The 27,819-nt window shown below is 40.3% G+C and overlaps 1 protein-coding gene across 4 annotated transcripts in view; it reads right to left on the bottom strand.

Annotated features, from left to right (window-relative positions):
* SH3BGRL2 (SH3 domain binding glutamate rich protein like 2) overlaps window positions 1-27,384 on the bottom strand; it is a 63,561-nt gene extending 36,177 nt beyond the window's left edge. The window contains exon 1 of one of the 4 annotated variants that reach the window (XM_028509096.2): window positions 27,115-27,384. In XM_028509096.2, the coding sequence (XP_028364897.1) occupies window positions 27,115-27,159 (45 nt within the window). In that variant the 5' untranslated portion in view covers window positions 27,160-27,384. Of the gene's footprint in view, window positions 1-10,741; window positions 10,820-11,318; window positions 11,367-26,920; window positions 26,957-27,114 lie in introns of those variants that run through there. The other 3 variants (XM_028509097.2, XM_036024384.1, XM_036024383.1) reach the window with 3 other exon arrangements.
* Window positions 27,385-27,819: the final 435 nt, after the last annotated feature.

The following is a 27,819-nucleotide window of genomic DNA, read 5'->3' as shown; positions in this document are numbered from 1 at the left end:
ATTTTTTAAAATAAAAAGAATACATACTTTAGAGTTAGACTGTCCTACTTTTAATTCTGGCCCTGTCAGTTAAGTAGCCTTGGAGAAATGACTTGGCTTCTCACTCAGATTCAGTTTCCAAATCTGTGAAATGGAACCAATACCTTTTTTTATTACTTTGCTGGGAGGATTAAATAAGAAAAGAACCAAGCAGTAATAGGCACTTGCTCAACTGTTTCATCCATTCAATTATATTACCTTTACTTTTTTGTCCTAGAGGTAGCCTTCCATAAAAAATATAAAGTGACTTCCGTGTGCTTTCAAAGGCTTTAGGTATTCAATGCAACAGTTATTTCACCTATTTTCATACTTCAAATATACAGTTTTCTTTTTTCTGATTTGAGGTACAGCTGATTAAGGCCTTTCATGTATCTCACATGGAAAAAGTCAAAGCCAGGCAAAGGAAAGAGAAAAAAAGAACAGATTTTCTTATAACCTGACAGTTTACAAAGAGATTGAAATAAACAGGAGAGATGGAGGACCCTAATATAAATTCTCCTTTCAAATAAAAAGGGAGGAAATGACTGATAATCTTTTCCTTTTTGAAGACTCCAAAAACTTTCTAATCATTGCATAGGGTACCTCAAAATTATATAATTTCATGGCAAATTTTTCACTGCTGGCCTCACTAGGCATTATATTGCAATAAAGATGGGATGGCAAGAAGTATTGTGGCAGATGCTAGATTAGTTACCCCAGAAGCTATTCTTCCTTGCCTATGGAGGCTGCGAAACTCAAGCTTGTTTTCCTATCCACCCTTGTAGCTAGGACAGCCATGTGATCCAGATCTGGCACTTGAGGTGTGAGCTAAAGCCCACCAGTGCAGGGAGGGGGGCTTCTGGACAAGGCTTTGCTCTCCCATTGCAACAGATAGATTAAGATGCTATGCCCCCTGTTTCTGCCTTTCCTCATGCTTTAGGCATGAGCACTAAAGGTGCAAAGGCAACCTTTCCCTTGTGAGGCAATGAGCATCAGGAAAAGGACAACCAAGAGAATCCAAGAAACACAAACCCTGAACAAATCAGCCTCCAGATTTACCAGGAAAAGACCAAACACATCTACCCATTTAAGCTCAGGTTCTCTCTTACTTGCAGATGAACACATTCCTAACTGAAATACTCACCAATGTGTCTCATTTGTTGGGAAGCAAGGCAGGGGTATAGAATAAGCCCCAACAAACCATCTGCTAACTGTCAACATTCCAATGCTGTTTAACTAAACATGAGATTACACAAAAAGTAATGTGTTTCTAGTGTCCATTTCGGTTTATCTTACTTGAAAGCAAATACCAGGGTACCAAGCCAAAGATAACAGTAAGAGATGCTGTTTTGCAAGAGATTGAAACTTGAGTTTTAGGGAATCAGTGTCAGAAAGAGGGATTATGAAACACAGAGCAATTTTGAAAGAACCATTATGATATTTTATAAATTAAGCAATATGATTTTTATCATGGAAAACTGCTTTTTCATCTATTGGCCTTAGCATAGTCCCTGGTACTTACCAGGCATTCAATCTGTTTGTATTAAACAAATAAACATTATTGAGCTTTAATAAATATTTTTAACATGTTTCATTTTAACCAGTTAACATTTTTGGCCCTGTTTTCTTAATCAACTTACATTGGTTTCTTTTTTCCATGTTTATAATGCTAAGTCATCTTTTTAATTAAAAAACCCATAATCTCATCATCCTGAAGTAATTATTTTTCATATTACCTTCCAAGAATTCAACATTTAGAACATACACACTTTACTTGGTTGCTATATAATAACATAAGCATTTTAGTGTAGGATATTGTGGATATATTATAAATACTTTGTTTTTATAATCTTCAAAGTTATCTTATTGAGTGCATAAATTCTATTGCATATTTACTCTAACATTATCCTACCATTGGATATTTCAGTGCATTCTGGAGACTTTTTCTTCTATAAAAATGTTACCTGCCCTGAATGTGCTCACTTTTTTTCACAGTGACAAATGGCATCAATAGTACACTGCCCAACAGACAGTAAACCACACACATGCACACACACCTCTTTCCTTCTGGATTTGTCCCGTCGAAACAATAATTTATCAAGTAACTTTCTGTTTTTAATTTTTTTATCAAATAGCTTTAACTTTTACAAAATAAATTTTATGAAATGCTTGGTACTTTGTCAATGAAAACAATGCTTGTCTATAAAAATTGTCACTGTGAAACCCAGAGAGATAATTTTCTAATCTAAAAGTATTTCAAATGAAAAATTTTAGTGAATTTTTTAAATATAAAAATATAACATCTTTTAATTGGTTATCAGGAACAATTAATTAACATCAGGGAAGACAGCAAGACTGTAATTATGAAAATTTTAGCACCGCTGCATGATTGACAGGTGGGATGGAAGATGAGTGAGTACCACTGTTCTTCAACTGCAATGACGCACACTTTCCATCTGCATCTGTATATTCTAGAGAGGGACCTTCTCAACAATTTAACGACAGTTAAAAGCAGACCTTCAAATCATAGTACTGATCATTACCTTACATTGTACTCACTAAGAAAAACTTTTGGAAGAGAGAAAAAGAAAATTTTTATCATTAAAATATAAAAATAATATTATTTCAACAGTAGCCCATCATTTTAAATGCTATTTTGTGAACACTTTATAATGAACAAATTGCATAAGTATAATAATATATTTATTATATATTTATATTTAAATATAGTTATATTTAATAAAAATATTTAATAAAATTTTTTCATATTTAAATATATTTATTTAAAATATACAGATATTGGGGATATATCCTCAAATAAACTTTTTATTACTGGGTTATGTGATCAAAACACATTGTAGTCGACTGCACTAGAGAACTGTGGGACCAGGAGAAACGTGGGTGTGCAAACACACACAAGTACATATTACTTCCCTTTACAATGTGTGTCAGAAATAACTTTCAGGACAGAAGGCAAATCTCTGTTCCAAACATTTGAGAACCACCGAATTCTATTATTCTTATCTTTCTGTGTTTTTTTTTCTTATACCAGGTTTTAAAAGTCAATTTATAAAGTCCTACTTTGTAAAATCAACAAAAATAATGAGGAAAAGATCCCATCAAATTTTTTTTAATAACCTATGTGTAGCGGTATAGGGGTTCACTTAATTTAGGTAGGTTAGTTTTGTAACAATGTCAGGTTTTGGATCTTATGGCTTAAATTTTGATGTTCTTTACCTGGAAGCATTCTAGCAACCTATGATGGAAAAATTACTAGACTCATAAAAAATTCCTAGAAAACTAACCTGGGCTTTGCTGTTAATATAGAAGTACACTATATACCTAATATTTTTTCTATAGGTTAACATAAATGAGACAGGGTCATAAATCTCGAGGCAGAAAACAGGAATATTAGCACATACTAATGTGCTTGAATCAGACAGAATGAAGATATCATGATGTCTTGCAATATCTTTTATAATCTATTTTCTCTTCATACTAATGCCTTTGCTCTTGAAGACATCACATACTTCCAGGACTTCAACTATTCACCTTTATGAAGATATAAGCAAAATCTGCATTTCAAAATTAACCTGTTTTTGACCTATTAGCTCCAAAGCCTTCCTGAAAATTTGTGCTTAAATATGTAAACATCACCTCAAACTTGATTGATAAAAAAATAGCAACAAAAACCTTGTTTCACAAGGTCAGCCCATCATCAATTCACAATTCACCCCCTTCTCCTTACTTTCCAGTTTATATTAATAAAACACCACTTTGTTGATGACTAAGCATGACAATAAGCTGCCTATAAATCCAAAACTTAACATTGTTACAAAAATAACCTGCCTAAATGAGAACATATTCTCTTTCTCTTTCTCTCTCTCTCTCTCTCTCTCTCTCTCAGTCTGGTCGCACTAAAACGGGGATGGGGTGAAAGTAGGTGGGCAGGTAGTCTGGCCGCTGCAAGCTTGACTTGGGTCTGTGTGAGGCCCTGGTTCTCTGTTCACAGTGGTTAGGGCACTTTGATAATGATGCCAAGGGCAGTGGGCTGATCCTCATCTGGGCCACTTAGTTTTGATTTATGTTCCAGTACTGGATGGCCAGAAAGGGATCATCTAATGCAAGTTACTTATTCTATCAAAGTTTCTGTTTCCTCATAGGTGAAATGCAGATCATAATTCTGCCCAGAGCATGGTGAGAAAATTAAATGACAGAATACAGAGATTTTAGTGAGTGGGACACTGAAAGAGCTCCACACATACTAGTTACTACTATTACTGCAGTAATTTTTATTCTAAGGCCACAAACCCATGAGCTATTCTGCTCTTTAGCAAGCATACGGCTAGTTACCGGGGGTACCTGATCCCATCACAACTCCACGGGAGTTTGGCCTCTCTTTCTCCATCCCTTCACTTGTTCACTCATTTACTCATTCCACAGGGATATTTTGAGAGTGTAGCTAGTGGCAGGCACTGTGCCTGGCACAGGGCTACACCTGCCTCTGCCTTACTTCAGATCGCCCCCAAGAAAGCTGTGAATTACAGGTGTCGGCGGTCAAAGCACTGGCAATGCCCAAACTAAAGAACTTGATTTACAGAGATGATCCACTCCCTGGGAACATTCTTTACTAAGAATGGGTTTCCCTTTAGCTATGAAAACAATGCTGTCACACCAGCAGAACATGTTCTCTAAGGGTTTATTCTCCACCCAGGTTCATGCTAACCCAGCCACTGTCCCATCCCAGCCCGGGGAAGCAGGCTAAAGCAGACTGAAAGGGATGATGGCAGAACAGGGCCTGCCTGGGCACACCCCTGCACAATCTTGTCATTAGCAGAGTGATGTCCAACTGCCCCATCTAGACTACCCAAACCCAGGAACAAACAGGTGCTGTTCACTGTTGAGTGTTCATTCACAAGAGTAACCTTTTTGAGTTCCCCATCTGTGCTGTGTACAGGGACTAAGAAGGAATGCTAAAGATAAAACTAGAAAGTGGAACAAGGAGGACCAGAGATTTCAGCCAAGTAAAGAGTAATTAACAAATGTCCCCAAAGCAGTCCCCTAGGACTTATGGATTCCATCCTGGCATATTTTTAAACTGATAAACAGCATCAAATTAATACCTTTTTATTTTGAGTACACTCACCTGTCTCTTAGAATTACAGATTAAGATCAAGAAGTTAATATGTAATTAAAACCAATCACTTCATTTAGTTCCCAAAATGAAACTTAGGCAGGTATCAGAGTTTATATGGACTTTAGGCAGGTCTATTACTCTTGAGCTTAAAAAAAATGTTTCAGAACAGATCAAAGAGAGCTTACTACTGCCCTGCTGTTGGCAGAATGACTTCCCAGGAACTACATTCTAACCCGCTATTAACAAAAATGTTACCTGTGTGGACTTTCTGATTTGTAACCAACACTTCCAGGTCATTGGTTAGGGAAACAATTTGCTTCTAATTCTTGATATAATTTTAATAGATAGTTAAGTAGGACAATACCACAATGGAAACAAAATAAAAACAGAGATGGTTTCATATCCCCGTTTAAAAACATTTCAATAGCTTCCCATTATCCTTGAGATGAAAGTAACAATCTGGGCCGGGGCTCAGCCCGCTCTGGCTTTAGGCTTATCTTGCTCGCCCTGCAGCAGTGGCTGTCAGCCCACACGTGCACCTGGGTGGCCTGGGAGGCCTGTCAAAGCACAGACCGTGGAGAGGAGGTCGGCTCCAAAGTTACTGATTCTGTAATACTTGGGTTGGGCTCAAGAATTTGAATTTCATATCCACGCAATCGAATATATTACATGGCCAGAAAATGAATGAAGTACTGATACATGCAATATAAATGAAACTTGAAAACAGGCTAAAGTGAAAGAAGCTAGTCATCAAGGACACTATATTCTATGATTCCCTTTATATAAAATGTCCAGAGAAGAGGCAAATCTGCGGACAGAAAGATTAGTGGTTGTCCAGGGCTGGAGTGAGGAGGATGGTGGTATTAGAGAGATGACTAAGGAGTGTTGGAACTGGCATTTGAGGTCCCACCTTGTCCATGTAATCTCCCACCTCTCCTTTACCTCCATTTACCTCCTAGTTTCCCTCGCCTTGAATGCTCTCTTGACTTCAAAATTTAAGTCCTCCTCTTCCTACAAGGCCCAACTTATAACCCACCTCTGACACTGTAACACCTTAGTCCTGAATATTCTCCACTTACTTCCAAAGAACAGGATATCTGTATTCAGTTTGTGTTTTAGAGCTACTGGGTCTTGTCTAGTCAAATTCTAGAGGGCAGACAACAGATGTTATACTTCTTTGACTTTAAAGTACCTCGATTACTACCTCAGCAAACAGTGAAGCTGCAGAAACAAGGGAAGCAAAATCGCCAATGCATGGACCATAATCTGAAACAACTCATTTGTCCTACAACTATTCACTGACCTGTCCATCTACTCTTTTTTCCTTTTTTCCAGTACTTCTACTGTGATTGTATTTAATGTGAAAAAATTTTTTATTTTTCCATTACAGTTGACATTATATCAGTTTCAGGTGTCAAACGTAGTGATTAGACAATTACATAACTTATGAAGTGACCTATCACCCTAGTAAATCTGGTACGCTCTTACAGTATACATAGTTATTACATTATTGACTGTATTACGCTTTATAAACCCATGACTTCTTTTGTAATTTATTACCAATTTTGTACTTCTAAACCCCTTCCCTTTTCACCCTTTCTCCCCAACTCCCCTCCCATTTGGCAGCCATCAAAATGTTCTCTGTATCTATGAGTTTGCTTCTGTTTTATTTGTTCGTTCATTTATTTACTTTTCTGATTCCACATACAAGTGAAATCATATTGCAATTTGACTTTCTCTGACTTACCTCACTTACATTAATACCCTTTAGGTCCATTCATGTTGTTGCACGTGGCAAGGTTTTATTTTTTATGGCTGAGTAAAATTCCACTGTATAAAGTACCACTTGTTCTTTATCAATTCAACTACTGAAGGACACCTGGGTTGCTTCTCTATCTTGGCTATAGTAGATAATGCTGCAGTGAACATGGATGTATAATGTCTCTTCAAATTAGTGTTTTGACTTTCTTTGGATAAATACCCAGAAATAGAATTGCTGGGTCCTTCTTCGTCTCTTATTACAGCCTTTGTTTTAAAGTCCATTTGGTCTGGTATAAGTGTTGCTATCCCAGTTTTTGTTCCCTATTTCCATTTTTCATGAAATATCTTTTCTCCATAGCTTTACTTTTAGTCTGTGTATGTGTTTCAACCTGAAACAAGTCTCCTGTAGCAGAATATGTAAGGGTATTGTTTTATTTTTCTTGCTATTACATTTTTAAGATTTTATTTATTTTGAGAGAGAGGGGAAGGGAGGGAGAAAGAGAGGGAGAGAAACATTATATGAAAGAGAAACATCAACTGGTTTTTTCTTACTTGCCTCCAACTGGGGACCTGGCCTGCAACCTAGGCACGTGCTCTGGCCAGGAATCAACCTTTTGGTTCACAGGTGAATGCTCAGTCCACGGAACCACACGAGCCAGGGTAAGTCTTGTTTTCCTATCCATTTAGCCATTTTATGTCTTTCAATTAGAACACTTAATCCATTTAGATTTAAATTAATTATTGATAAATATGTAGGTATTGCCATTTTATTATTCACAGTTGTGATCTTTCTTTTCCTTCTTCTTCTTAAATAGGTCCCCTTAACATTTCTTGTAATAATGGTTTGGTAGAGATTAACTCTTTGAGCTTTTTCTCATCTGGAAAGCTCTTTATCTGTCCTTTGATTCCAAATGATCACTTCTCTGGGTAGTTATCCTGACTGTAGGTTCCTGCTTTTCATAACTTTGAATATTTTGTGTCAGTTCCTCCTGGCCTGCAAAGTTTCTATTAACAAATCAGCTGAGTCTTATGGGAGCTTCCTTATAGTTAACTAACTGCTCTTCTCTTGGTGCTTTTAAGATTATCTTTTTGTCTTAACTTTTGGCATTTTAATTATGATGGGACTTGGTGTGCTCTTCTAGGGGTTCATCTTGCTTAGGACTCTCTGTTCTTCCTAGGCTTTTATGTCTGTTTCCTTTGCCGGGTCAGGGAAGTTTTCTGACATTACTTTTTCAAATAGGTTTTCAATTCCTTGCTTTCTTTCTTCTCCTTCGGGTACCCCTATAATGCAATTGTTGGTATGTCTGATGTTGTCCCGAATACCCCTTAAACTATCCTCATCTTTTGGATTCCTTTTTCTGTTCTGATTGGGTATTTTCTACTATCTTACCTTTCAAATCACTGATTTGATCTTCTGCTTCCTCTAATCTACTTTTGAGTCCCACTAATGTAGTCTTAATTTTAGTTATCATATTTTTAATTTCTCACTGATTCTTTTTTTGTGTTTTTATCTCCATTTTTATATTACCTACCTATTTGTTGAAGTTCTCACTAAATACCCTTATAACCAGTGTTTTGAACTCTATCTGATAGATTGCTTGTCTCCATTTTTATTTCTTTTTCTGGAGTTTTGTTTTATTCTTTCATTCGGAATATGTATCTTTGTCCCCTTATTTCGACTGCCTTCCTCGTAGAGCTGCAATGTCTCCCAGGCTTGGTAGAGTGGCCTCATGTCGTAGTGTCTTATGGGGCCCAGAGATACAGTGTCCCTGGTCACCTGGGCCAGGTATTTCAGGTGTGTCCCTTTTGTGGGTTGCATGTGCCCTCCTGTCATAGTTAACAGTCCTTTGAAAAAATGATAAAACTGAGATAGAGAGGTTAGTTAAGCAGCAGGAGTTGGGAGTGGAATTCAGATCTCCTATAAGCAACCCAATATCCAAATACTTTACATTTAGGAGATGGGAAACCAAGACATCTTTTCCCATAACATCATTCCAAATGAAAATGCAATGCCTTCAGCTCTATTTATTATTTCAAGCAATTTATTTTAAGATATAAGCATGGAAGCAGTTAATATTAAAAAATTAAGTATTCCAGGAAACACACAATGCATCATTACCCAGAGCTACAAAAACAGAAGGGTGGAAAAAACCCACAAACACTTCAGATACTGAAATGATCAGGTATGCAATTTAAAATAGGTATGTTTAACATGTTCAAAGAAAGAAAAGAGGGGCAAAAAAGTAGGGACAGGTGCCATTTCAGCAAACTGAAGTTCTTCAAAGCTACTAGAGAAGATGTGAGCCCAGGTCTATTGCCACAGGCCATGCAGTCAACCTCCACACCATCACAGCAGTGCTGTCCATAGGTCCAAACAGAAACCCGATCATGAGTAGATACATACAGATCACCAACACCACTATACAAGCAGTGCCAAGGGTACAAACCTTTTTCTACTCACAGAAAACGTAAATGAACCAAAAATGTACCCTCCTTTATTTCTTTAAGGGACAACTATAAGAATCGCCAAATAATCACAAAAGTTACTTTGTGCCCAAGACATTAAAATGTTTATAAATCCAAAGAGGGAAGGATACACATAATTTGAACAAGTTCTAAAATGTACAAATTAAAGTTTCACCTGGGCAATTATCAGTTCAAAATTATGGACCAAGGGCAAGCAATGAGAAAAGGTTTCTAAGTGGGGATAAGCAGATATCTGGAAGACTAAAACCACAGAAAGAAACTAAATGACATTAACATACCCTTCTAAAAGTCACCTCCATTTCTAAAATATCTCTAGGTGCATTTTACTCTTATTGCAAGCTTTTGAAGTATTCATTCATTCATCTTAAAATTGCTTATTGAGTACCAAGCCTAAGAAGATCTCAGGAACCTGTCTGACCTGATGGTCCACCTAGGCCATACCTAGCCCATCTTATCGCCCCTGTACCACACATCCTAAATCCAGTCTGGCCACAGCCTCCATGCTTCTCAAAGTATCAGTGGTAATGGACCAGTCTCCTGTAGTTCTTGTTGTTTTAAGGTTCCAATCTGTCACGAACTTACACTTTCAGAAATGAACGTTCAGATAAATGATATGCCAAAGATAGACAAAATAGAAGCCTGAAATTTTCATTTATAATAAAAAAAAACATAAACTTACTGTGTCAAGTTGCTATAAAAATGTTTACTTTCAATTACAGTACTTCCATTAGTAACCAAATGTAACAGCTAAGCTCCAGGACTGGCTGGTGTAGAAACTGACTGGGTCTTTACATAATGGATCCCTTCCACTAAAACCATCCCAATATTGTTCACATTTCCAATCTAGGTTCTATTCATTCTTCACACTTAGCCCCAAGCCCACACTGTGCTCAATTAAGTTGACCCAGTGGTTCTCAACTGGAATTCTGCACCCCCTCCAGGAGACATCTGTCAATGTCTGGAGACATTTTTGGTTGTCACAACTAGGGCATGCTACTAGCATCTAGTGGGCAAGGGCGGGGATGCTGCTACCCCCACAACAAAGAATGATCCAGCCCACAATGCAGTAGTACCAGTGTTAAGAAACCCTGACTTCCACCGACCACTGCCTTCCTAGATCATCTCCTTCATCAAACTCCCATTACACCCACGGTCTCCACCAACCCAGCTTTCAACAATACACAGCCTAGCACCGTTCAACAACAGTTGATTATATCTGTGTCTCTTCTCCCAACTTACCTATACACTCCTCTGGAGGATGCAGACCGTGTGTGTATCACACCTACATCCCACAGAGGACTCAGCAGGGTAGCTTCAGAGGAGCTACTCATCACATACCTGTCGGCCGATTTGTCTCCTTTCCCACCCGCTTGATAAAATAGAAATGGCAATAACTAACATCCACACTTGTATAGAACTACTCTTGGTTGGTATTAAAAAAGAAAAGAACTTGTATTACTTAGCAATGTGAAGCTATAATAAAACATTAGCAAAAACACTGAATGAAAGATGTGGGTGGTTTGATTTTATAGTTTTTATATTCTCTGTTAAGATTATATGTTTACTTTCTTAAGGAAAAAAGTCAGCCAAGTGCAGAATATGTTCTGAATGCCACCATGAAAATTATATACAACTGTTCATACACACGCTTCCTGTTAATTAGAGGACACTTCACAGAAAAGCTGCTCTGGCAAAACTTGCTTTAATAATCAAAATCCGCTACAGTAAAGAGGAAATCCCGCTGAGCATAGTATTTTCCACAGACTTCAGCCAAAAGCTGTGCCTTTACCCACGGCTGGAAATGCTGCTGTGTATCGCAGTGGGGGTCTGGAAGATGTTCCCATTTCTACATTAGCCCATCCTCGAATGTGTGAAAGTAATCCTATAAGATGATCTAGAAATTACTTCTACTTACATTTGAAAAATAATTGGAGGGATGGCAGATCATTTCCACAATTATATTTTGCAGGGAATCATATAATTAGTTCCTACTTCCATGGTAGGCACAAAGTGCGACCTCTAAGAGAAAGTGTGGAGGCTCACCTGCATCTGGTGGACCTGCACCGTTTATTGGGTTGACCAGGTCATCAGCTTTCTCTGCCCTCCTTGGGCTGCGTACTGAGCGATGCCAGTATGCCCTAGATGCTGAAATCCAACCATCTCACTTCAGCTGGACACAACTGTTTTGATCCTATACAACCACCACTAGGAGCTTTCATAGCTTTTGCAAATCTCCACAGGCCTTTGCCCTTCCCACAGATGACCCTAATTCCTACATTCCAGGTAAGATAAAGTGTGTCTTTAAGAGTACCTCCAAATTCTGGTGTCTGTACCTCAAATTTCTCTATGACTTCAGCCACAGACATATGCATTCCATCCTGACTCAAAAGAGCAAGTACAGAAATTAACAAAAGAGGATTAGAGAGAGAGAGAGAGCACAGAGGGTCAGCACAAAGGAAAAACAAAGACTCTTAAAGGTCAAGGAGCTGTTGTTCACTCAACAGGTTTTCATAAGACCTTGCAAAGACCTTTCCATGTGCCAGACACTGCCCTGGGCACTAGGGGAACATAGGTGACAAAACGAGGCCTTTACATTGATGCAATGCACAGTCTGAGGAGGGGGCAGGGTGAATGGAGCTTGCCAACAAGTAACTTCCGTAAGAAATGAGCAGCAACACAGACGTGCCTACAGGGCCTGGGCAGCCGAAAGGTGGGGCTCTGTGGGGAAGGTGCACAGGGAGGGACGCAAAGCTATAGTGATGTTTGGAAAAAAACAAAAGCACAGCATCAGGCATAGAAAAAGAAGTAGTATAAAATAAATATATGGCAAGGAGGAAAAAGAGTCTACAGCTGTATTGGAGGGTAGAAAGAAAGGAAAATGGAAAGCAAAAGAGGCATTGCAACATGGAGACAGTTAGGAGCAGATAAGTCAGTTTTTCCTGGAAGTACAGATTGAGGCTTTCTGTATAATTGAAGCTCATCCCTTCAAACACAAACTTTTTATTTTATTTTAAACTATTTTTCGCTGGAAATCTTTCTAAAATGTACCAGGTGTTCCTGCACTGTTCGGCAGAGTGCATCAAACCCAAATATGCCAAACCTGATTGAATCTGTTCTGGATGAAGAATCACCATTATGATCCATTTTTGTATTTGATGTGGTACACTGACATTCTCAGAGTCCACTTATGTGTGAAGCCTGCTGCTTTACTTTATACCAAATGGCCAAAGCTGTGCTTTTGGAATTCTCTACTTCTGCCTTCAGAAAGTAGCTATCACTTCTTCTCAGAGCTTCCTCTCAGTGGGTCAAAGACCACAGTGGCCTACATTATTCACACTTTCCTGGGCAAGGCTGTGAAGGGCAGCCTGCAACCCTGCTTAACGTAGAACAGCCAACTGCCTCTCAGGGGCCTGTCCGCTTCCTTCTATGTCTCCCACCTCATTCCACACAGGGGATCTAGATCTGGTATCTGGATGAGAGGAGTCATACTATAATAAATGACTTGTAATAATACAGATCCTTCATGCCACTTATTTAAGAAGCAGTAAAACCAATCACATCCCTCACAGCCTTCGTAGTTCCCAAAGCACACTTCTGTCTACATGCTCTATTCCAGTCCTGCTTTGACGTGGTCATGAACTTTTGATACAGCTTCATATCTTTGATGCAGAAGCTACAGCAACAGTATTTCTTTTTCACCTGTTCAATAAATACTATATGCCAAGTTTTCTAATGGGAAACTTAGAAGAATAAAACGATGAATGGAATAGTCCCTAGCCTCAAAGAACTTAGAACTTGTAGTTCAAACAACCTGGGTACAAAATAATTATAACCCAGGGTGCACTGTACTGAGGCCACAAGAGAGAAGTTCACAGGCTGTGCCACAGAGGGCTGGGAGTCCTCCCAGTGTGGAGGGCAGAGGAGGAAGGGAGGAGCGTGGGGTGCACATCATTGGGAAATGTTACTGGCCTCTGCTTCTAATGAAAGAGGGGACTCTGACTAGTCCCAGTGCAGGCTGAGCCACTGTCAAGGCAAAGAAAATGGCATGGGAAAATACACAGAAGGCAGGGAGCAAAACAAGCCTGGTGGATTTACATAGTAGCCCCAAGAATACTGAGAGAAAAATGCTGCAAAGGCAGGTCAGAATCAGACCACAGAGGTGCCCAAGATATCAGGCTAAAATGTTTGGTCTTGAAGCTATCAGCTCTCAAGGACCAATGAGGTTTCTCTAAGCTTTCTGAAACACACCAATTTAATCTTTTAAAAGGATGAGGCTTCCCTCCTCCCCCCTTTAATGGAAAAAGAATTCAAAAAGTGAATTATTAATCATCTCATTCCTGTTAATTATCTCTTGAACCAAGCTCATTATTAAAATATCACTGAGGAACTAACTATAGAGCATCCATTTGTCTTGCTCTCACACTACAGCAAATGCCAGTGGAGAGGGAGTCATCTAGTCTAAAACAAAGGGTTGCAGGGATGTACAAATCAGATCCATGTCTGACAAGAAAGCACTGGCAGAATGACATCTGTTCCAGTTCACAAACTAATACAAAATATTGTGGAAACAAAAAGTCTTTTAACCAATATTGTATGTGCCCAGTGGAGCCTTTTATCTAAGGGAAATCTAAAATCTTAAAAACAGCCACCTTCCTAACTCGGGAGATGCTTTTTTCTGTCTAACTTTGAATATGACTTCCTTTGCCCTCATCCAAATAAACACACCTGCTCTTGAGACTTACTGACAGGTTGGGTAATTTTAGCACTGTGTTCCACCTGACTGTGTTGCCCTCTGTTTTCTGTGTTCATCTTTTTTCCCCAGTCAGGTTATGAGTTATTTGTTGGGGGACAGGGAGGTAGAGTAACACCATATACTCCTTCTGCACCCTGAACATGAAACTGGGCAATGGGAGGTTCTCATAAACATGTAACTGATGAACTCAATCAATTTCCAAAACAGATATCCCCTAACAACTCAATTCTGTGTTACTCACATTGGTTTATGTATGGAATGAAAGAGAAAAAAACACCTCAGAGCTCAGAGAAGCCTTTTAAAAAAAATCTAAACCAACTGTTGAAAACACCAACTCGTTAGGGAAATACAAATCAAAACCACAGTGAGATATCACCACACACCCACTAAACTGGTAATGATCTAAAAAAAAAGGCAATAACAAGTATTGGTGAGGATATAGAGAAACTGGAACCCTCATAATTGCCAGTGAAAAAGTAAAATAATATCGCTGCTTTGGAAAACAATTTGGCAGCAGTTCCTTATAGTGTTAAATACAGAGTGACAATATGAACCACTAATTCTACTCCTAGGTATATATCCAAGGGAACTGAAAACATATGGCCACACAAAAACTTATACAGAAATGTTCAAAGAGTATTTGTAATAGCCGAAAATGGGAAAAAAGCCCAAATATCCATCAACTGATGAACAAATGTGGTACATTCATACAGCTGAATACTATTCAGACGTGCAAGGAAACGAAGTGCTGATACATCCTACAACATGCATGAAGTCTGACTACATTATGCTAAGTGAAAGAAGACAGACCAAAGGGCACATATTGTAGGATTCCATTTACATGAAATGTCTAGAATAAGCAAATCCATAGAGCAGATTAGCAGTTGCCAGGGGCTGGAGGGATGAAGGGATGGAGAGTGACTGCTAATGGACGGAGTTTCTTTTGGGGGTGATGAAAGGTTTCGGAAACAGATGGTAGTGATGGGTGCACAACAGTAAATATACTAAAAGTCACTGATACAACTGAAAAGGGTGAATTTCATAGTATATGACATAACAATCAGAAAACAACAAGAACACTACCATGAGAAATCTGAAGCTCAGAGAAGCTAACTTTCTTGTCCAAAGACACAAAGCTAATTATATGGCATCAACAGAACCAGACTCCAAGTCTCCCAGCCCCCAATGCAGTATTCTAGGTCCACAACACACTGTTCTAGAAGTATCAGGACAAGCAGTGTTAACTTAACATAGTCATTTAACAGCTCACACCTCATCAGAAGAGGAAGATGAGTTAAATGATCATTTTGGTTCCCTCCAATTTTAAGGCAATCTGAGTCTTCTCATATCGTGTGCATTTCCTCTCTGCTCCTACAGAGTAGAGCAGGGGTTCTCATCAGGGGTGATTTTGCTCCCCAGAGGACATTTGAGGATGTCTGGAGAAGCTTTTGGTTGTCACAGCCGGGATGCAGGGAAAGTACTAGCATCCAGCAGGTAGAGTCCAGGCATCTTGCTCCAGGACCACAATTCATGGGACACCCTTCCATAACATAATATGGTCATGCTATAGAACCATAAAATGTTCAGATCTTCCTATAAATGCATTTCATCAAACTCAGGGCCCACTGTCTGATAATCAGAAAAAAATTAAATCTTAATAGCTTATTTAAAGTTGAGAATTCACAAAATAATTCTCTTGAGAATTATTGTTGGCTTAAACTTAAATAAAACTCACATAATTAATGGCTAGCATTTCATTAAGTTCTTCAACTAAAATGGGGATGCTGAGATCCAGAGAAGTTAAAAGGTTTGCTAAGCCAACCTCCTGGTTAGGGTACTAGAGTCACAATTTGTATCCAGGTCTTTGTGTTCCTAAAATCCACCTCTTTTCCCCATACCTTGCTTGCATCACACAAATTTCTTCTGTTTACCAAGTTTATGAGGCTCTCTCTGTAAATTACACGTGAAGTATCTGGTCTGTGTGAAGTGTATGAACAGCAGCTTTGCATCCCACTCCTATGGCCCTCCTGCCTGCCTGTGGGTGTTGACCACAGTATTCCCTTTAACCACAGCAGCAGCCTGCACTCCCACAGCCCTCCTTCTGTCCCCTCCAACCACCGACAGCCCGGGCCCTGGCATTCCACTTGCTGTTCACTTTTGCTTTGAACTCCCACAGTAGGCTGTGATAGTTTGATAAACTCAACCAAATGGATACTTCATTTGCAGGGTAGAAAATGGTATATCATCACCCCATGGAGAAAATGTCTTCCAGGAACCCAGGATCCAAAATAAACAGAACAAGGGCACACACTCCCACTACTACCATTTATCCCAGCACATTTCATGTTGCCCACGAAGTCCCAACAGATTAAATATATATGCCCTCAATCCCATCCCATCCGTGGGTTCCAGCCACAGGGACTAAACCTTTTCTTCTCCCTTATTACCCTCCCATCCCATCCTGCTCCCTCCAATTCAACACATCAAGTCAGTTCTACTCAACTTTATCACATAAAACAAGAGAATCATATTTGAAGCAAATGTGGTTTCGGGACATCCAACAAAACATTCAACATTCTGTTCAGAGCACTGCCTATTCTTTCTCCTTAATCTCCGATTCCTTCCTCTGGCTCTGGGACATGGCCATTAGGAAACAGGATGGTACAGATATGGGTATCTGGACCTTCTGGAATCTATGAAAAGGCAGGTTATTGAAAGTTTCTGAACTTCAGCAGTTTCCTGAGAGAGAGAGAGAACACAAATATGAATGGCTACCATCCAAGTTACTTTAAGAAAGAAAAACAACAAACAAAAAGCCCTGAGTACTTCTTGTAGGAGGTTTAAGTGATTGCTGTGATGATGATGATAACAACATAATTCACTTTCCATTTCAACTCATATTCCTTATAGCTTTTATCAGTCTCCGCAGAAGCAAAGCCATTGCTTTCATATGCCCTGAAGACACTGTGACTACAAAGACTTGCTCAATAGCTGAGTGGGGGCCCCTGGAACTGTTCTTTAGGAGTCCCACCCCTCCCCTTTCTTTAGCTTGACCTCACACACTGTAATCCTAGCCAGCTTTCTGGGTCACACAATCCAGGTTCTCACTGGTCTCTGACTGTGGGCTCTTCTAGTGGACAATGTGAGCTAATGAAAAAGTACTGGACACAAACTCAGAAGATGGGGTTCAAATCTGGATTCACAGAGCTGAATGATCCTAATGTTGCTTAAACACCTTGTACCTCAATATTCTCATCTGGAAAACAGGTATAATCACAGTTTGTAGGGTCATTATAAACTTTAAATAACCTGCAGGAAAAATCCTATCACATTGCTGGGCCCAAGTAAACACTCATTGTTCACCTGAACCTGACCCTTCAGTGTCGCAAGGCTCAGCATGGTGGATGGGCACATCCTAGAGTGGACCTATTCCAGGATCTTCCTCCCTCTCCTGTCTCCACCACCTCTTCCCTCAAAGCCCCCGTTACCCCATTTATGACCCATCCACCTGCCATCTGCCAGGTATGAAAGCACCCCACGTTCATATCACAAGCACTAAGATTCAGCATTCAGTTTCACAGTCAGGATAATCACTATCTTTGCTGGGAAGTACCACTCATCTTCATTAAGCACAGAGATCCTGGCCCTTCTCCACCACCTGAACCCCCAAATTAGGGGTGAGATGTTTGCAGAGGATATTATCCATCAATTCAGTTTGGTGTCTCAAATTTCTGTCATAGACTCAAGATAGTCTACATTCAGGTACACATATCTGAAAGGCGGAGTCCAGCTGCACAGAGTCTAAGACAGAGCAGGCATATTTGTAGCATAAGCCCTGGCCCTCCCTCCTCTGGTGCCAGAGAAGACACCAGCAGTCAATCACTGCTTGTTTCCCAGACAAGGCTCCACAACCCAGCTCTCCAGGCAGCCACCATCAGTCAGAGCTATCATTTGGGATGAAATCTACTCACCAAGTATAGGAAGCTCTAAATCAAGCCAGAACTCTATAATCGTGCACTATATATTCATGCACAGCAAAAAATAGTGCCCATGGGCATAACAGTAAGCACTTTGTAGGCGATGAATAAATACAATTTAGTGACTCGTGTACAACATGCTATACAGCCATAAAATGTTCAAAAATTACAAAACTCTAATTAAGTAGTTTGTATGGGGAATGACCTCAAATTATAATGTTCTTATTAATTCAAATTTCAACTAAAAACTCTTTATACTTAAACTTAATAAAAACTGTCCAAATATTATACCAGCATATGCCCTCAGCTAATAAGTACTATATACTGCACATAATATTTTGATGATTAATAATCTTACATGACCCAAGTTTATAATTTTTATTATTTATTACTGCTATTACTATTATTGCTGCTGCTGATGATGATATAATAGAAATAGTAGATAACATACACTGAGTACTTACTGTGTACCTGGCATTCTGCTAAAAAACTTATGGGAAATACTTCACTCATTCAATTCATGCTCATACAATCCTATACAGAAGGTAGTAGCATTTACAAATGAAGAAGCCAAGGCTGCTTACCTAAGGTCACATCCCTCATGAATGGCAGAGCCAGGGTTTGGACTCAGTCCCCTGCCTTACTCAAGAAGGAACTCTGTCCTCCAATGATAGATAATCCATAGATGGGAAAGAAGGAGACACTGGGTTTAACATAACCTGACTTCAGAATTAACTATATCCGCAGATATTCAACCCAAACACCTACTTTGGCCAGGATAGTGCAACCCAAAACTCCTATCAACTGAGGATCCAGGCTTAAGAAATGGCCAATTCCCACTCGCAGGAACTGTCCTGATGAATATAATAACCAAAACAGAAAACTAGTAAACTTCAATCCACATGGGAATGTCATGAATGAAGAAGACTACACTCCCACACCTTAGGCACCCACAGAAGGAAAACAAACTACTCAAAAGCTATGTTGTTGTTGTTACTTTGGGTTTTTAGTTTTGCTTTGTTTTGATTTTAATATGAGATTGGTATGCAGCAAGAGCTGCTTACTTTAACTCTATATGCATTTACTAAATATCTCAACTGACTTGTCAAGCAAGTCACCTAACTGGGTCTCTCTTATGCTCAGCCCTCCACTCCTAAAGCCAGTAGATCAAAGATGACAAAAAGTCATTTCCTGATCTGGGCCATTACCAGTATGAAATGGAAAATGCATCCTATAATACTTAGAACCCTGTGCCCTCAGTCACAGCCAACATTCCATTTCCGGCTTCTGGAGCTCTGAAGCAATATTGGCAGAGAGCCCACAAAGGTTCCACAACAAGACAGACACACCCTAATGTACACACGCCCTGCTTTTCCACTTTCAGGGGTCAGTCCCAGGAAAGCCCTTTGGGGGTCTGCCAGATACTGAACCAGCCCAAAAGACTTAGGTCATTTCAGAAATAAATAAACTGCCAATGACAACAGAGGTTCAGACCATCGTTTCTCAGCCTTTTGGCTAAGATCAAGTGCAGAGGGAACCAGATCCGGGGGACCAACTATATTGCTCTAGAGTCTCCCAGGGGCTGCACCAGCCTAAAAGTACCCAGGTTTGTAGGTAGCAGGGTCTTCAGTCTGCCAGCATCTAGTTCAACTTTCAATCTGATAGCAAAGCTGTCAAGAGTCCAAAAGGGAAATATTCAATTAAGTGCTTTTGCCAGATGGGTTTCTTGTTCAGAGTTTAGGAAAAAACAATCAAACATAAAAGAAATAACAACACTAACTTTAAATTACTATAGCCTAGTGCCTGAGCAACTAGCCAGTGCTGGCAGATAAACACAGATAAGCCTATTAAAAGACGACAGAAGGGCAACTGCACTGCCTTAAACGGGATCGCTCAGTTGCATGGGCCGGGTATAGGCTGCCAATCTCTAACTCTTCTTCCCAATCCCACTTCTCTCAGCACTGCAACCAACCCCCAAAACTAGGCAATGGTATATACTGAACACTACTGGTCTGAAAAACCACTCAACAGAAAGGTTCAATGACATGTTTCCGAACTACATTCATAAAGAGGGACCTAAAACAATAATTGTACATAATCAGTGGAAAATTTCCAACAAATATTAATAAGCATTTGCCAGTTCATAGAAAAATATCACTAAATTTCTAATTTGGAAAGCTATGGTCCTTTTTTTTTACATAATGGGTAAATAGTATAACAGAAATTAATCAGAAAAAAAAAAACCCAAATACAGGAATGTAATTTCATTCGGGACAAGTTACATTTCTAAGAACTCTATACAATAACACAGATAAGAGAGGTTCCTGCGGAAAAATCGTTGAAACTGAAAAGGGTCTCATTCCGAGTTTAGAATCTGGAGAATAATTTTTTTAAAAAAATGACATCTAGCACCTTAAATAATTTCTTGATCCCATTTTTTAAGTGTGCACTTCAAAACAAAGTATTTTAAACTTTTATATATAATGATCAGTATGTTACGTTTTTATTTTTAAAAATGAAATATTTACTAAGAATCTAGACTTTTTCTACTCCATTACCCAATTCTAAGTTTATTGGGGGGAAAAACCCCATGATTCATTTCTACATGCCAAGGAACTTTTTATAAATTAAACATTAAAAAATCTAAAGAAAAAATATTTTTTGGAGTTAGTATCTTACACCACTTCCTACTGAACTATTGAGGTTTTGGGGGGTTTTTTCCCTACCATAGCTGCTTTCTTTTTCTATTTTTGATCAAAAAATTGAAAAACTGAAATATAGATTCATTAGTCTTACATTCCTGCAATGTGGAAACCATTTTATATTTCATATTATAAATGTCTGTCAAAACTTCATTTCCTCAAATAGGTATATTTATTGAAAGTGTCCTAAACCAAATGGGTAAAAAGCCCCCAATTTCATAAAGGAGTCTATGACCTTGATTATATCTATATTTACAAGTTTAAGATAACACTGTAGAATAAAAATATCAGGTTTGGGGAACATTAAAATGAACTAGAAAAATCGAGGTGAGGTGTTCACTTGGGGTAGTGACAAATCTCCCCTCCCAGCAATAGACCTTGTACATGGACCCTCATTCCATGTAATCGCATCCAGCTGCTGTCTTTAAGATCCAAAATTTGCTAAAAAATCTTTTCAGTGAAAGGGGGAAATTCCATCAATTAGTCTTTCTATTTCAACCCTCATCTTATTTGCTGTTATAGGTACAATTGTGTCCCCAAAAGATGCTGAAGTCCTAATCCCTGGTGATTATGAATGTGGCTTTGTTTGGAGAGAGGGTCTGGGCAGATGATCAAGTTAAGGTGAGGTCATCAGGGTGGGCTCTAATTCAGTATGACTGTGTCCTAATAGAAAGGGGAAATGTGGACACAGACAGAAATGCACACAAGAACGCCAGATGAACATGAAGGCAGGTATCATGGTGATGGACCCACATGCCAAGGAACCCTAAAGACGGCCAGCAAACCATCACAAGACAGGCAAGGAGAGAGGCATGGAACAAGGGCTGCTCAAACAGCCCTCAGGAGGAAGCAACCCTGCTGACACCTTGGTCTTGACCTAAAGCTTCCAGAACTGTGAGACGAGTTTCTGTTGTTGAACCCCTGTTTTTGGTACTTTGTTAATGGCAGCCCTTAGGAAACTAATACACATGTCATCCCAGCCTGATCTCTTACAAGCACATCCTCTTCCTTGCGTCCCAACATATTTCTGCTTCTGTTCATTTCGTGTATGCTCCCACCTCTTCCTGATCCTCACTCCACACTCTCCCCTTTGGCACTGCTCCTCCTCACGGGTCCCACTGGCATTTTGCATGGGGCAGTTCTCACAGGGGACTGCCCAGCACACTCACTGCAGTAGCCCTGGTACTCTCATTCACCCAGGGGGCCACAGTGCTCACAGTTGGAGAACTTCTGCTCTAGAAGCTTTGGAGCCACCTGCCCACCAGAGTGTGACTCAGGGTCCCACCATCTACTGTGTATGATCTCATCAGGTCAGTTAACTTAAGTCTCTTCAACTATAAAATTGGAGTAACTAACTATCAAACCTTGGTCATATGACTGAAGATCAAATGAGTTACAGATGCTAAGGAGCCCAGGCTAACCCTTACTAACTCCTTCTTGCATTAGAATTACTTAGGAAATAATGCCCAGTCTGTTCTACATAATCACATCCTGACTTTGACTGCCTTGAAGCACCTTTTGGTAGCTTCCTCACACAGAGAAGCTTCACTAAATACATTCTGTGGAGATGCAATTGTTTAACTCATCACTGCATGTTTAAAATAGTTACAAGTTAAGCAGAGCAGCTGGGTATGCATTCTACAGTGGCAAACAGCAAGACAGCTTGAAGCATAGTTTCTATATGTCTTCCCACCATCCTCACCCTACCTGAAAACATAACATATTTTGCTGCATCTAATGCACAGTTTTTTGTCTAAATTTTTGAGAGAAAAATAAAGTTGCACATTATACATGGGGATAAAGATTACATGCCATGGGTATAATAATCCCATGTATAATACACACAAAACCGTGAGTGCGCATTATACCCGCCAAAATATGGTACTTGTCGCCCTGGGTAAAGCTCCATATTTTCCAACTTTGCTTCCAGTTTCTCTGTAACTTTTTTTCCCAGTGAAGGTTCCACTCCAACATCCAGGGATATACTGCTGTCTAGCTGATTTTACCTTGCCCATGGAAACAACCCCCAAGGCATCGAGTCCCTCATTCTCTTTGATTAAACGTTTACATCCCAAATCTGAGCTGTAGAGAGTCAGCAATGATTTGTGCCATGAGGACAGAGATTAAATCTGTTCTCCTGACCATCACATACACCACACCTAGCACCTAACAATACCTAACACAGTCCTGGTACTCAGTAGGCTTTCAATGATTGATGAATGCAAGAATCAACCCATGCATGAATGAATGCATTGCCGAATGAACACATGAATGAATACATTCAAGAGTCAGGAGACTTGGCTTCCATTTAACCCTCATCTCTGCACTGACTGACATAAATGACCTCAGGGAAAGCCACTGAATCTCTATTCCCAAATTTCCTTCTTGTGAAACTAGGTGGTTGGACTTCACTAAAAATCTGTTTTCTTCCTGCTCTAAAAATTGGGCCCATGAACTTTAATGAAGAGTAGAAGACTTTATGTTTTTTATGAAAAATTTCAGTCAACGCCGGTGGGTGGGGAGGGTGCATTTTTCTGAAATCACATACCAGCGGTCCCTCCCTGTCAGAGAGTACCTTATTCCCTGGGGCGGGGGGGGGGGGGGGGGGGGGGGGGGGGCGGGGGGGGGCGGCGGCTCCAGAGATCATGCAAGCTGCAGATACTGAAGACATCTCTGAGACAATGAGTACGATGGAGTTTGTGCATTATTGTGAGCTTCTTTCAAGGACTCAGAGTCTATACTGTCCTCAAAAAGGGTCCATGGGGACCTCTGCAGCCTGCTGTCTCCCACCCAAAGCTCCTCCCTTTCCAGCCTGAACAAGGTGGGCTTATACACTGACTCCCAGGCTCCAAATCTAACTCAATACCTCTCTCTGCCATCTGCCTAAGGCTCCCACATGCATATTTCATGATTTCTGGCACATTTCCTCCTTATCTGACATCCTGCAATGCATCCCTCTGCTGCCTATATTATTTCCATCTCTGGTAAGAATGTTCCTGAAAGAGGCATGTGTCCTTGAGCTGGACTTTATTTCGAGTGGTTTTACCTTTCCTGTCTTATCTCCCCATCTGGCCCCTACAGGAATTCCTCGAGGACACAGACCACACCCTCTATTCTCTTCCAGTTCCCCACCAGACCAAGAACAGAGTTAGGCAAAGAGCAAACCCTTCGAAAAGAGTTACTGAATGAATTAAATAATGAACGAATGAAACAACTGACTGATTTCAATATTTTTAAATTAAAAATTCATATTAATATATTTCCTGCTTAAAGTTACAAGACCCCCCCTTTAGGTATACAACCAGTATAAGCCAAGTATACTGTTGTCCTAAGACTGAAATAAAATGTCCTTCACTACAATATGAATGACAGCAACATTATCAGGTGCGTAAGAAATCTGATTTTTCAGATATCCATTATCATAATAATGTGGAATCACTTTTATTTCCTAGCAAAAGCAGATTTTACCTGGAGCCATGGAGGATAAAACAGCAATTGCCCTTTGGTGTTAATTATTTCCACTACCACTTCTATATGTTGAAACCAGAGAGTATGGGGAAATCGAAACAAGATATGAGCATTTCTCTAAATAGAACGTTTAAATCTATTGCTGACTGGGGCAGAGCATCTTTTTAGAAATTCCTGGGACATACTTAGCTAAGTCTAATTCTAGTCACATTCTTCCCTTGAGGTTTAATAAACTTTAGCTAAAATCAAACTGACTTGGGAATCAAATTATTTGTTCTCCCATGCACTTGCTGGTCAAGAAATGAAAGAGTACCAATGGTAAACACCACTCTGCTGGGGGGAAAACTTCACAGCTACACCATCAAAGCTTAATATACCTTAATGCTAGAAGCCCCATTAGCCTCCCCAACCCAACAGCTGACTTAAACTACTTCATTATCTCTCGGAAATCATTATTCTTGCACATGAGCATAATGTTATCATTGCCAAAAGTGTCAATACTATATAATTACAGAGAAACTATATGGATATAGGAAATACTACAATTGGAGAGACTCTATGACTGAGGATTAACTGAGAGTTGAAAATACTGAGTCCATTAAGTAGACAGTGTTTATGGGCTATACATAAGTGGTAACAGTATGTCTTCCAGCTCAAATCAAACCATGTCAGAATATAGGATCGTGAGTGGAGCCTGAGGCACCACAGTAAAACACCCAAGGAAAAATAAATTCACTTTAAGGCTTATGTGTATATTGCTAAATTAAAAGAAGCTGTTTCGAGGGTTTATCCACATTTACCCAACTGATGATGTCAAAGCATTTTAAAGCTGAGTATAGTTCTGAGTTATTAATCACACAATCCTTCATTCTACAGAAGACAGACTCAGGCAGAGACAGGGCACCTTACCCAAGCTTATATCACTAGTTAAAGAGTTCATTCAAACTTAGGTTTCCTCCCTTGCCCATGTGGTTCAGTTGGCTGGGCATCTTCCCGCAGGTCAAAGGGTCACAGGTTTGATTCCTGGCCAGGGCACATGGTGGGTTTCCCAGCCAGGGAGCATTCAAAAGGCAACCAAGAGATGTTTCTCTCCCTCTTTCTCCCTTTCTTCCCCTTACTCTAAAATCAACAAGCATGTCCTTGGGTGAGGATTAAAAAAATTAAATAAAAAAATACTTAGGTCTCTTAAGTCTAGCTTCATATGCAAAACAGAACATTAAAATTAAAAATTAAAAAGGCACATGGCATGCTGACAATAAATATTTGTTAATAGAATTGAGGAAAGAGAGATTCGGGGTTGCCTTGACACATTGACAGGATAAGACAAGTAATTACCTCAAGTTTTGACTTTGACTTATCTAATATAGCCTAGCCTTCTTAATACTTTAAAGCATCCCTTGCACAATCAATAAAATGCTATTGGAACAATTATTGAAGTATGCTAGTTGGTGGTGAAACCAAAAGCTTTGTAGCACTCTTATGAAGGAGTGTGTTTGTAAAACTCTATCTACAAAACAGTATAGGTTTTCAAATACATGAAGGGTAGCTTCAGTGGAGAAAATCTATAAAAGGCAGGTATGACTAAGCAACCACAAATAACTAGAAACACCACAACTACTAGGAAGGAGTCTGGGGGCCAGAGCATGCCTGCATATAAAGATAAGTTGGCATTTCCCATCTATTGCTAATGCAAAAGGGAGTCAGTCTATTTTGTACTACAGTGTTGATTTATTTTTAAATAAAAAGCCTCAGTGGCTTATATGGATTTGCAAACAATACTTTATTCCATTCACCATCCCGCCTGTTTCACAAACAAATTTTGGAACAATTGGGTTGAGTTGCTGGGCAGTCAACTGGCCAGATCAAATTTTAAGCAATCAATACTGCACTTTTTGATGCATTTATGTATGTATTATATATCTCACCCAGAAGCTTCTTAAATCCATAGTTTAACTCTTAGCTAAGCAAACTAAGTCTTAATAATCATGTAGAACACTGCTACATGTCTTACTCATTGGGCTATCAAGTATACTACTGAATTTTCCTTAAAGTCTTAAATCTACCTATTTAACTTCTCTTCTTTCTACGAATATTAAAGAATATCGACCAAACTAAGTAGCTTACAATAACTAAAGAGGTTTAGTTATACTTCCCCGAGATGAAATTGACCACAGCATTACGGGGGGAAGAATCAAAACACACATTTACATAAAGATCTAAAAATATTTACAGTATTCAAGGCAAAAAAAAAAATTCCAGGCACAACAGGGAAAACCTGGTTTACTTTCCTCTTTGCGCAGGTATAACACTAAAGAAATGCACTTGGTGGGGAAGGCGGGTAGAGAGCAATTCCCACTTAAACTTGTTTCATTCAAGAACTAGGACAGCAAACTGAGCAGGCGAAAAAAACTCCCGTACAAAACTTAACCAGGCTTAAAGTCCAAAATCAGGAGTAATTAACACCAAGGAAAGTAAGACCCTGAAGCTCCTAGACCACCCCTTCTCCAAATTTCCGAGCCCCACAACCAGAGCTGGGGGGCTTCCAGCGCTGTCCCCCTCTCTGGCAGTGCAGGGTGAGCTAGGGAGAGCTTGGGTGAGCCTGGGGTCCCCCACCCACCTTTGCTCCCGCCCTTTTCATTGTCCAAGTGTGAATGGATCACCTGGCGGGCGCCAGCTGGCACCGCCGGACTGACTCGCCGCGCCGGAGACGCGCAGGGGCGAGCCCGGTGCGCTTCCCGCAAGACCCGCACCCGGTGCCTCCTACCCCGGCTAAGCCGACCCTAGCCCGCTACGGGTCCCCGCCGTGCTCACCGCCACAAAGCCCGAGGAGGAGGCAATGAACACGCGGATGACCATCCTCTAGCTGTGCCGGGACACAAGTCTGCCGCCGTGGGCTCGGGGCTGGCGCGGACGCGGAGGCAAAATTCGGCGGACCGTGGGCGCCACCGGGTAGAGCGCTCCCTTCGCTCCCTTCGGGTAAGATCTGCGGGATCAAGGTCCCTCCCTCCAAGTCTGCAGATAAAAAAGCTCCGCGTCTCTCCGCCGCCAGCCTAGGCACTGGAGGGGAGGTGGTGAGGGAGGAGTGAAGCAGGGGCGGGGCATGATGGGAGTTGTAGTTTCGATCCCTCCCTGGAGTGCCTGGTGGACTGAGTTTGTTCAGGTTTGCTTCTTGTCAATCCCGTCCGCCTGCAGGTGGCTGGAAGGGAGCCTCAGGAGGGGGAAAGGGAATAACAAGGGGTGGCGAGGATGCCAGCGAGACGAGGAAAAAGAAAACTAGGCAAAAAGACGCGGCTCAAAGTCCAAGCTTAGGTTCAATGTTGTGGTTTACTGGTTTGGAGCATCCCCACCCAAGGCCATCTACGTAGGACAAGCCCCAGGGACCTGTGGCCCTAGGGACGCAACGGGCGGGGCTCTCTGGAGGCGGCGGCGGAGGCTGTGCGCTCCTCTTTTCCCAGCGACTCTGCAGATTGCAGAAAGGTGATTCTTTTAGATAAATGAGAGATTTTCTTTTTCTGC

This window comes from Phyllostomus discolor, chromosome 4 (genome assembly GCF_004126475.2).
Source record: "Phyllostomus discolor isolate MPI-MPIP mPhyDis1 chromosome 4, mPhyDis1.pri.v3, whole genome shotgun sequence".
NCBI classification, from domain to species: Eukaryota; Metazoa; Chordata; class Mammalia; order Chiroptera; family Phyllostomidae; genus Phyllostomus; species Phyllostomus discolor.
The sequence above is the reverse complement of the archived record's forward strand: the minus strand, read 5'-3'. Positions and strand labels throughout refer to the sequence as shown.